Below are 12,175 nucleotides of genomic sequence, written 5' to 3'. Positions count from 1 at the left end.
TTGAATCCACCAGCCAGCTGGCTTTTTATGTGCAGTTTGCGTATTCTCCCCGTGTCTGTTTGAGTTCTCTCTGGGTTTCGGCCTCCTCCCACATGCCAAATATGGAAGTGTTCAATATATTTTGCTTCCAAAGAACCAGAATTTCTTGTAACTTTTTGAACCAGTCCTGAGTAACACTTCTTTAGGCTCTCTGAAAGTCTTTCAAATGTTCTCTTTGGACATTAACTGCTTTTTCACTCATTTTCAGTGCAATCTTTGTACTCAACCATTACTGGGGATACCATTTTTTTCATTTCTTAAGCCACTTAACACTGACCTATGAACCATCCAAGCATAAAAAAAGACACAGGAAAACCCCTCAGCAAAGGACCTGGATGTTAGAGACACAGGATCTGAGAGAAGCATCTGTCTTAATTTCTCAATTGGATAAATGGAAGAAACTGGATGGAAAATACTGTCAGAAATATTTCCTTTGTACACACACAGGAGAATGGAATTTTCAGCCATGCTATAGAAACACATAATCGACACTCTGTTGTAAAGTTGACACAGAAAGAAATGGAATTTTTCAGTGGTGTTCCCATTCATGTAATGGTGTTTTGAAAGTGTACAAGATGGATTGCCCACAAAACATCCTGTTGCTAGAAGTGAATGCACTAGACAGTTAGCAGCTCTGTGTCCACAAAGTGAATTTCAGCACCACCTGGACTTTGCAGTTGGGAATTGGCAGGTTACAGAACCAAATCAGACATTAATATTCTCCTAAGCACCTCTGTTGGATGATGTCTAAGTTTAGGGCTCTGTAAAAACAGCATAAGGTGGCAAATCCTCGAATGTTAAGACTGAAGCAAAGGTGGCTTTAAAAGAAGGATAATAATCAGGTTCTTTCTAAAACTGGCAGAGTAACCAAAATGTTGGCAGAAAACCGTATTTTATGTTGAAAGAAATGTGTTTGGGGAATAGTTGCCTTTTAGGGACTTTGTGAATTTTGTACACTTTGTACACCTTGTGCCTGTGTTCTGTATTGATTGTGGTGTTGTAGCAAAAATATAAAACATTAGGTACGTTGTTCAACTTTAAGACTTTTTTTCCCCCCACAGCGTTGCTTCAAAAGCATCGCTGTACCAGCTCCTAGTGGCACAGCAGCGCTCCATTAAAGCATCAAAAGGATGTACTTATCTTTACTGCCACGCAGCCTTTCATACCTTTCCTGAAGGAAATAGAAAACAGCAGTGCTGATAAAAGTAGAAACATGAAAGACTTTTACAGGACTGTATCCTGATGCTGGGTTTGCTTTCATTATTGAAAGCTCTGAAATCTTGCTTTCATTTATGGCGCCGGTGAATGATGTGGCAGGTGAGCTGTTTGGCCATCTGTCGCAATTGCCCCAAATATGAAATATATATTTATTTTTTAAAAACTTTGGCTCATCTACCTGAGATTGGAACGGTTGGCCATCATCACACTTTAAAGGCAAATACACAGAAGTAATAATGTAAACAACTAAAATGTTTATTAACCGAACTGAATTTTTTTTTCTTTTACAGCAAATTCTTATCACAACACAGTCTTCAAATGACACTTAACCCTTTGAGTACAGTTAGATTGGCCACTCTGATCTGAAGAGTAAGCAGTGAACAGACCAGGGGATTCCTCTGCCATAGTCCACTATAAAACATGAAGTGGCACATCAGGAGCTCGAAAGTCCTAAACTTGTGTTATTTTTTTAAAAAGTCAGACATAAAAGGATAAAACACAATGCCCCCCCCACCCCAAATTCCTTCCTTCTTTCTTTCTTTCTTTTTTTTTTTTTAGCAGAAACTGAAACAAGAACATTTTCAAGATTTTCGATTTTCTTTACATGTGTACATAGTTCTATGTTGTCTGATTCCCATAAAGTCATGTTTCACTTCAGATCATACAAACATGTTGGAGAAAAAAAAAAGCTCATGAATGCAGTGAGCAGCCTGTCCTGGCGCTTAGAAAAGACGCTTATCTCTGCAAGTTCTGATTTCCGAGTCTGATTTCCACCTCTGCCGACTCTTAGTAAGGGACACCGATTAGAGATCAGAATATATACACACAGGCTAATCAAAACTGTGTTATCCTAAAACAGTGAAAAGACATGAATCTATGACGGATACAATACTAAACAGGTTAGAGCAAGAATAGAAAAATAAATAGTAAAAACAATAGAAATGTTGCTTCTCTCATATTCAGCTTGCAACGCTCAGTTCCAAAGAAGCTGTGGTAGTGAAAATTATCCTCATAGTCTTACTTTCTTTACAGTGACCTTCCCCTTTACACAGTATTTACAAGCAAAAACAGAGCCTATCCCACGAGATAAGAAACGTAGTCCACTAAAATGAATACATTTTTCATGAACACAATGGGAATTTTTAAAAAACTGCAGTTGTATCACATTGTCAGTATGTAAACGCACTTACACACAGTTTGCAAACAGTGGTTTTTAGTAGACGTAGTTCATATCAAATCAGTCAACAGAGCAATCTGAAACTTTGTACAATTATCTGCTTTTGTTTCCTTTGATTTTGTTTTTGTTTTTGATGGGTACAGAAAACATTTACATCATCTTTTTTTCCCCTTCTGTATGTGTACTTTGTCCACAGTTGACAATTTCGGTATTAGAGTGTTTAGAGTGTAAGGAGAGGTGATACAAGGACATCGTGGCTAAGGAGGACATGCTGTAATAATTGCTCTCAACTCCAAAAAGCGAGGTCATACCTAAAACTGTTTTAAATACCAGTTAAATTACATAAAATGTTTTTTTGATATATATATATTAAAGCCAGTGCAGACTATAACAATTGTAACATGTCCCAATTTTACCATGAGTTGTCCTATTGCTATGCAAATGGGTTGCAGCTTCTGCATTCTTTTTTTAATGGCAAACAAGGGGTGGGTCATCTTGTTGCAACACGCCTGATGGTTGTACAGAAATCTCTTTGCAAACAGCCTTCAGCTCAGTGAACATTTTATTGATGAGTTCATGGTTTTAATTGCTGGGTTTTGGTACAATACCTTGTCACTGAAAAGATTCCATATGAACTTATTGTATAGTATCTTTCGATTACAGGCAGATCCACTCCTCACTGATAGTTTAAAGAAAGCCAAGATGGCAAAGGTGGAAGAACTCACCAACAAAACTAATGACCTAGACCCTGAACCATCCCTTAGTTATGCTGCAGTAGGTTTAGACTTCTGGGGGTCAGGGCAGATGGCTGCCTCTCCCTGAGCCTGGTTCTTCTCGAGGTTTATTGCTGTTATGGGTGTTTTTCCTTCCCACTGTTGCCAAGTGTTTGCTCATTGGGGGTCACCTGATTGTTGAGGTTCCTCTGCATTATTGTAGGATCTTTATCTTATAGTATAAAGTGCCTTGTTGTGACTTGGAGCAATATAAATAAAACTGAATCCCTCTGGTATTCTTTATAGTCTAGGATTTCTACAGAAAAATACTTTTTTTTTAAAACTTGCCTAGAGAAGATCCTATGGATTGCAATGAAGCCTTTTCCAGGATCTCTTGCATTTGCAGCACTTGCAGTCATTTGCTCTTATCCTAAAGTTGTACAAATGAAAATGACAAGGCTGTTTTCTTTGGGTACAAGAGCCAATTTCATTATTATAGACTATGTACCTCTCCAATTTCTTGCCTTGGTGCCCTTTAGCCTCATTGGATTTTGTTCATCTCAGTCTCAGACCTGTTTACAACCTGCTCCTCGATACCATCTTGTTTGCCGCTATGACAGAAATATGATACAGCAAGCGGATTACTCATGACGATGGATTATTGTCTTGATAAGACAACTGCAGTAAAAGTTATGTATTTTGGACTAGGCTTTTTTGCAGCTCACCAACTGATTTCCATGTCTTCACATTTAAAAAAAATGAAAGTTTCATTTCCACTGTGAAGGATTATCTCAACCTGAAAGCTGTTTTTCATCCTGACACGACGAATGGATTCTTCTGAAGGAGGAAAATGAGTCCTGATATCTGCACTGACTGAGTGCAGAAGATTCAAACACGAAGGAGAAATCGAGAGAGAGAAGGCCCTAACTGTCGAAACTTTGAAAGGAAACCCCAGTTATTATTACAGCTGCCAAAAATTAACTGAGTGGTAAGTTGATGCGCAACAAAGGATTACCTAATAACAATTTTTTTGCTTATTTGATCCGAGGGTGAACATTTCACATCAGATTTCTGCAGTTATATAACAATCATGTTATATAACTGCAGCATAAGTCGTGGCCTTGAAACCTAATTTGCTTTTAGTACTCATTTAAAGAAAAAACAAAAGAAAATAGTGTTGAAAATTTCCTCGGGGGGGGGGGGATACTGACCGACATAGGCTGATGGCAGTGACACTCGAGGGTCAACATTAACACTCTTGAGAAAAGCTTAAGGACAGTGCAGACAAATGTGGATGAGGGCTGAGGGACAGGGTAGGGGAACAGGAGACAAGAGCATCCGCGTAACTATGAACGTGTGAACTGTAGCAGTAAAGACTCTCCTGCCTTAATAATCCTGGCTGTCTGTAAACAGATTCAACACTTGGTGACCTTCTGGCATAATCAAATCCAGGGCTGCGTGACAATGCTTTAATTATCCGCATCCCTCTCCTGCGCTCACTTTTTGTGTCCCTGCCACCCTGGGTGTGCCATATGGTGCAGAGCCGAGGAGCCCGGAGAGACGCCGCAGAAGTCCAACCCTCCACGAGCTCAGATTTAATCAATGACTATGGCTGGCACTCATTCTGGCCTGCAGGAATCCACTGTGCATCGCCACACACCTTTCAGATGCTTTTCATACCCTGACTGCCGTTGTTAAGTGTAGGCATCTGGCAGTCATCCTCATTTGAAGACGAGATGCTGTGGTTGAGGGAGTGTTAGAAAACTGAAGTGGCTCAGAAGGACAGACATGTTGTCTGTCCCAGTTCAGAGCCTCAGGGATGCGGTTTAATATAGATGTGGCATTTATAGGGTTTGATGACTGAAAGCAGGACTGTTTTCCAGCTACATCTACCAGCAGTAATAAATACCTGTTCCAAGCAGCCACGCTCAAAAGCGAGTCAACGTTATTGTGGTACACTGCATGTCATGGCTATTTCTGGAAAATCCTTTAAAATGGGACTGATGGTGTCAGAGAATAATAAATTAATACATAATCTCTGTAAACACATACCTGCCTATCAGAGTCCGTAGGCAAGGGACAGTTTTTCTGGCTTCAGCTTGTAGTAGGTTGTACTTGCATCTGAGTTAAGAATCAGAATTACTGGCTATCATCTGAAAATGTATTTATTGATTTTTTTGACGTATTTTATCTGTTGGGTGTTACGCCCCAAATCTACGTCACCTGATTAGCTGACAGGTTTCTAGATTGTCAAATTATCAGTCTGCTCTAGACTCTCAAATATTGCAGATTTCAGTTTCTGGGTCCAGGGCCAGCTAGATGTTTTGATGAAACATTAACGATGTATGCAAAGCTAATGTGCACCACTGACATGGTTTATACTTCTACCTGTTTTGCCAGAGAACCACTCAAAAAATGTAAAGATGGAAGTTTGTATATTACGATGTGTTCAAGATGTGACTTTTGTAATGTCAAAGAAGAATGTAGTCCACAACTATTTGGGAAATATCAGTGATGGAAATCATGCTGACACCAGGACGTGAGGTCAACATGTTGTAAATTCATTTGGATTTCACACAAATCAGGACATCCAAAAGCTATTGCTAAGTTTTTAGCACAATATGGACAATATCAGTGACAGAAACAAAAAAACGCTACTCACAAAAAATCTGGTACTGAAATGAAAACTGACCCCATTTCATCATAACATTGTAATATGACACTGAACTACCTCCTGATTCAGTAACACAAAACACAGTAAAGTGGATGCATTCCTTTTGGTTACCAAAGTAATGGATGTTTAGTTTCCTGTAGGCGACCAAGCATTAAAGAGCCCGTGTTTGAGCAAATGTAGACAGATGGAGCCCCTCAGCATCCGTCTGGCTGTTTGTCTCTGGTTTCGGGTTTGAGACATTTAAAAAGGTTTCAAGACATTTCGTGAAAGGATGGAATTGAACACAGAGACACAAACACAACACAGCGACTGTGGTGAGAGCAACTCGGGCCTCTGTCTCCTCCTGAGTCACGCACGCACACTCAGTCGCTGTTTGTCGACAGAGGTACAGCATAAAAGCACAGCCGCGACACCCCAGTCTGTCCAGTGTGTGTTTGCAAATTTTCTTTTTTTGTGCACACACTGGCATGCACATGTGCATGCGAGAGTCTGTCTGTCTGTCTGAGGGGAAGGGTCGTCAGATGGTTGAGGGGATGTGGCAGTCCCATAGTGAAAGGAGAAGAAGAGGACGGCACGTGGAGGAGGAGGAGGGAGGGCTTTAGTTGTTCTGAAGGCAGTCGAGATCCACCGAGCAGCAAACGCTTCCATTCTGAACAGAAAGGCATGACAAGATAGGAAAGAAGAGAGAGCATTAAATAAGGTGAAATGTAATATACAGTTCCACACTGTGCATGGTAAAGCTAATAACTCACTTCACAGCCTAAATCACTTTTATCCACTTGACTTACAGAAGGATTTGGGGTGGTTAACCTCATGTCTCTAGTGTCATTACAGTGGTACCTAGTTATACAGTTTCAGCATTATCCCATATACATTTGAGATATCAAACTGATATCATGAGATTTATGCTTTCACTCTAGTGCATAGGGATTATGAATTTGTGGTGGTAAGCAGTGGCACATCTGAGAAACTGAAGCACAATATATCTTTCCCAAAAGAAGTTTCCAGTTCCGCTCGATAGTCAGCAGCTCTCACTGTCATACAGACTGTGATCTGGAGTGAACAGTCGCTATGAAAAGGTTTTTCTGAGGTTAATATCTCAAAAATATGTATCAAGGGTAACGGGCCCTCTGTATTTATGGCCGTGAAGAACACGAGGTCCTGTCTGGTCAGACGTAAAAACTGTCTCCAACAGTGCCACATTGTCTCAGATTGTGTCACGGAGCTGCAGAGTGACACTAGGTTGGTGATTCAAGAAAGCACAGGCACGATGTGGCCACGTCCAAACATCACATCAACGCAAAGACTGCTGCAAATATGTATCTAGTCTACTGATTCAGTTTATGTAACAACTATGGAAAAGTACAATGTAGATTTAGGTCTATGTATTTGATGTGCTCATTTTGCTCTTTTATGTATTCTGACTGCAAAGAAAACAAGCAAAACCAAAAAAGCTAAAGTGAGGGGGCAGCAGCCTATCTTCACCTAATGAGTGGATCTGACACGTTCCTGCCACAGTCATCTGCATGTTCACTTCTTTTAAGGTAAAAATGCTCCTTACATCATCTCTGACAGTCATTTTTCTTTTATGCATTCATCTTAGAACACATATAGACACTGTGTGCCCTCTAGCACACATTAGCTAAATTGATTATGCCACATTTTCAGTCTCAAAGATTTTCTGCTAACAGCCAGTAATGGCTGTCATTACTGGTAAAATTGTGATCTTTTGGAACATCTGACATTTTTACATCTAAAACCCACAAGTCTTATCCCATTTGCAGACCCTGGAAGAATATCAAACAGAAGTTTGGGGAAAGTGTTTTCAAGTTAGCGATCTCCTGTATACTTTAGCCTAGCATGTTTGCCATTATGGCGGCTCTGCTACGATCACACTGGTTTATGTTGTGTCCAGCTGGCATACGTTTGTGCCTTGCACAGCCGCCCCTAACCCTGCCAATCAGAACAACCCCTCTGGTTAGTTACTTTTTTACTCATTGTAATGGCTTTTTATTACAACACAGAGAGCTGACTGTTGGTCTTGGAGTTGGAAATTGGTTCATTTCTGTGTTTTCTCTCAGTCAGATGTGAAAACAATGATTTATGTCAGATCTTTTCCTAGACAGCAACACTGTGCTTGGGCTTCTTGCCCTGATGTACACTGTTTTTGTGGAACTCTGCCATAGAAAGTTAGCAGTCCCCATCAACCCTCAATAGCCTTAATAATAGCAATGTTGACAGGTTGAAATAAATTAAAATAAGTCTCTTTACAAACCGGCAATTTGGAGCTCAAAAACAGTTAAAAAATCTACACAATTAGTTTGTTCATGCTGCATTGACCTACCTTGCACTTGCAAGTGGTGCAGGGTGATTTGGGCATATGCCATGTGTCTCCGCTGAGGCGGGCGATGCCTGCGGGGTCCTTGCATGTCTGCCGAATGTCATACGACAGGTTGTCAGCCAGGCAGGGGTCTGTGACGCAGCGTGGGCAACATTCGCCCTCTGCCACTGCCGTGTACTCGCACATCAACGTGGGGCAAACTAGAGGCCAGCAGTCGACCTCCCCTTCCTGCAGAGACACAGGCAGTGATGAAAAAAAGCACCAGAATTGCTATAGCGTGTGTGAATTTTCCTTTCTTTTCTTTTTCTAGTGTGTGTTTGTGTGTGAGACAGAGAGAGAATTCAGTTACAGATCTCACGCTGGTCTGTTGCCACATCTCTAATTAGAGAGGTGGTAATTTTCTCAGCCCTCATACACACACAGTTAACCAGCAGATCAGGGAGTGGTATGAATTAAAGCCCTGCTCTGAGCTTCATGTTAGAGAGGAGGGTTTTGTCTTTTTGATGTGATCTGTGTCTTCCAACAAAGCTCTTGCCTGCTTTTATTTAAAATGGACAATAGCTTCTGTGTGAATGTGTGTGTGTGTGTGTGTGTGTGTACAAACCATGCAGCGGCACTGCTGGCAGCCGTACAGCCAAGATGCTCCGCTGCGGTAAAGTGTGCGTCCGCTCTGATCCAGACACTGGCTGCTGGGCCTGTTGTCACATCCAGGACAGCAGAACAGATCCTCTTCTGGGTCTCCACAGTCACAAGGTCTCCGCCTGCAGTACGTCTGCCCATCCTAAACAACAAACGTCACACACATCGGGGTGCAAACTGGCTTAAATAATGTACGTAGCTTATCATCTCTGTATATTCTGGGTAGTAAAATACAATACCCAATACACAATAAAGGTGTCCCTCAGTAAAACAAAGGGCTTCAAACTCACTGTGATTTATATAAAAATGAAATAATGGGTCTATAAACATGAAATATTACTGTGAACAAACACAGTTTGAGCACTTTCCTGAGGCAGATTTTTACTTTTGTGTAAATGATCCGTCATTGTCTTTGACAAATGGGAACACCCTGAAGTCGCCGTACCAAGGCACAGCCTTACAAACAATGCATTTTCTGACTTTCTCCTTTTCATATGTCTCCCACTCTCTCTCATCAATTTGCAAAACAATAACATGAACACCAAGCAGGCTTTTAAAGCACGTTGTTTATTATTTCTAAATTAAAATTTAATATCTGATTTATATAAATATGTCTGGCCTAAAATTAGTAACTTGTTAAGCACTTTTGACAACAAGTCTTGCTGACAGTCAACCAAAGTGGGTGGGGGGCATTCTCTACTGAGAGCAGGTCTGGACCATGGATGATATAAAGCAGGTTTGAAAAGTGAGGATAATGCAAAAGTGCCTTGAACCTGCATTCTCTCCAAAGGACACCGGATGGTAAAGCTGCAGTTGTAAAGACTTCTATGGGAAAGTCTATGGAAAAATTGCTACAGTATCTGTCTTGATCTCTGTAAAGAATTTCCTGCTAGCTTCATGGCTCAGTCACTTGTTTCGGGTTCTATTTAATAAAGAATGACTTCTTTTTTATAGATCATGGTGAAACTCTGTTAAAAAATTAGGACTTGTCAGTCACAAGTCATTAGCTAATGGGTTTCACAGTCAGACAAGCTCCAGTTTGTTGAAACCAGAATGGTGATGGTGAAAATGCTAATCTTGAGGCTTGAGTTCGAGACTTTAGAAATCAGTGGTTGATGTCTTGTTAGATAAGCTCACCTATTATACCGTCCATGGTCTACATCTGCATCTCTTTAACTTATTTTATTACCCATCGCAGCAAAGCCTCGCAAGAGCATGGTGCTTCCACCACCATCATCATCATGTTTGGTTGAAGGGATGCTATTGATTGGATGTTGATCAGTGTCTGGATTGCTCCATTCCAGGTGTTGGGAATTGTCGCCACACTGTCCTTCTTTAACATTCTCCCGCATTCACAAAGGAACTCTGGCTCTCAGTCAAAGTCACCAGTGGGTTCTTGGTTGCCTGGTGGGCCATTTATATGGATACACCGTAATAAAATGGGAATGGTTGGTGATATTAAAGTCCTGTTTGTGGCACATTAGTATATGTGAGGGGGCAAACTCCTCAAGATGGGTGGTGACCATAGTGGCCATTTAGAAGTCGGCCATCTTGGATACAACTTTTGTTTGTTCAATAGGAAGAGGGCCATGTGACACATCAAACTTATTGGTAATGTCACAAGAAAAACAATATACTAATGTGCCACAAACAGGACTTTAATATCACCAACCATTCCCATTTTATTACAGTGTATCCATATAAATGGCCCACCCTGTAGGTGGACAGGTCTAGAAAGTTTGTTGGTGGCTGTCGAAAATATTCAGTCCTTCATCATCTCAGTAGATGATTCACTTGACATATGGCTTGGTTCATACTGACTTAAACTGACAAAAACTTTGTAACTTCACTGACAGGGATTTACATTTCCTATTTATGTCCAGTTATTTCAGTTAGACACAGATGTGTTCTAGTCAAGATATAAAAGCATCTCAAGTGTCATTGATAGAAGTGGGACGCACCAGAGCTCAATAGTGTGTGTCATAACAAAGAGCCTGAAGAACAAAGAGCATAACAAAGAGCCTTTTTAACACTTTGATTAATAATTGAAAACATCTATAATAAAAATCCTCTGGTGATGTTTGTCTTTCTTTTTCTTAAACTAAGTTTTTTTTAATCTAATATAAGCATCAAGAGAACACTAAATGGCTAAAAGACACTAAAGATGTAGAAACATACCTATGGGTGATTTCATTTTCTTGTAACAAATTTTACATTTTCCCATTTTAAAAAAGCAATTTAATAGCACTCTAAATGAGACTAGAAGGGGTTGGGCGGCAAAGTGAAATGCAGAAGAATCTGACTGATCTGCCTTTCCAGCCGCTGTGTCATTGGCTCCCTGTCTGTACCTGGAGAAAACTTTATGGTCCATTTTACTCAGCACAGCCAGCACTGTCTGGCCCCAGGACGGCAGTGTAATGGAGATGTAAAAATGTTACATAAAAAGGCTGTTAGAAAATGTATGAGGGCCATAAAGTCATTCTGCATACCATTAAAAGGGCAATACAGAGCCAATGTTTTATCGATGCATATTGTCCTGCTACAGTAACTTGTGAGTCCCGGGGTGCCGGTACTGATGGCCTTGGTCTTTACAGTTACAACCCTGGACTTGCTGGGGAAATTACTGCCAATTGTATCGCGCTGGCAGAAAATATGAATGCAGGCTGCTCTTTTTAGTACAAGGAATACGACCACGTCTGAATGCCAATGACATGCATTTGTGCCAATCAAAACAACTTTACTGCTTTTTTCAATAATAACTGTTTGATAAATTTGATGACTGCAGACAGCAGTCTTTCTTTTAAGGGGGTATGATATGTACAACAGAATATTGTTTGAATTTTCTCAAATTAATTCATTTAGGGAGCTTGTTGATCTTTGTAGAACTTTTATAGAACTCTAAAATGTTTTTTTTTTTTTACTTAACTTGATTTCTGTTTCATTTTTTCATTTTTGGTTTTTCAATCTGGATGACGCTGAATAAGGAAGATCTTTGTTTTTAAGTCTCACTTTCATTTCACATGGCAGTGTGTTTGCACAAATGTATTCCTCGCTGCCATCTTTGGCTGTTGCTCAGGCGGAAGAGCAGGTCATCTACTGATTATAAGGTTGGTGGTTCGATTCCTGGCTTCCCCTAGTCTGCATGCCAAATACAGGGAGTGCAGAATTATTAGGCAAGTTGTATTTTTGAGGAATAATTTTATTATTGAACAACAACCATGTTCTCAGTGAACCCAAAAAACTCATTAATATCAAAGCTGAATGTTTTTGGAAGTAGCTTTTAGTTTGTTTTTAGTTTTAGCTATTTTAGGGGGATATCTGTGTGTGCAGGTGACTATTACTGTGCATAATTATTAGGCAACTTAACAAAAAAC

General features: G+C 40.3%; 1 protein-coding gene across 1 annotated transcript in view; it reads right to left on the bottom strand.

Annotated features, from left to right (window-relative positions):
• Positions 1–1,800: 1,800 nt before the first annotated feature.
• LOC102194467 (protein kinase C-binding protein NELL1) overlaps positions 1,801–12,175 on the bottom strand; it is a 304,806-nt gene continuing 294,431 nt past the window's right edge. The window contains exons 18-20 of the mRNA XM_005744402.1: positions 8,767–8,943; positions 8,166–8,390; positions 1,801–6,470 (exon numbers count right to left, since the gene is read on the bottom strand). Coding sequence (XP_005744459.1) covers positions 6,420–6,470; positions 8,166–8,390; positions 8,767–8,943 — 453 coding nt within the window. The 3' untranslated portion in view covers positions 1,801–6,419. The remainder of the gene's footprint in view (positions 6,471–8,165; positions 8,391–8,766; positions 8,944–12,175) is intronic.

The sequence above is a fragment of the Pundamilia nyererei genome, unplaced genomic scaffold (assembly GCF_000239375.1).
Source record: "Pundamilia nyererei isolate P.nyererei 1_Seehausen unplaced genomic scaffold, PunNye1.0 scaffold00143, whole genome shotgun sequence".
In the NCBI taxonomy this organism is placed as follows: Eukaryota; Metazoa; Chordata; class Actinopteri; order Cichliformes; family Cichlidae; genus Pundamilia; species Pundamilia nyererei.
The sequence above is the reverse complement of the archived record's forward strand: the minus strand, read 5'-3'. Positions and strand labels throughout refer to the sequence as shown.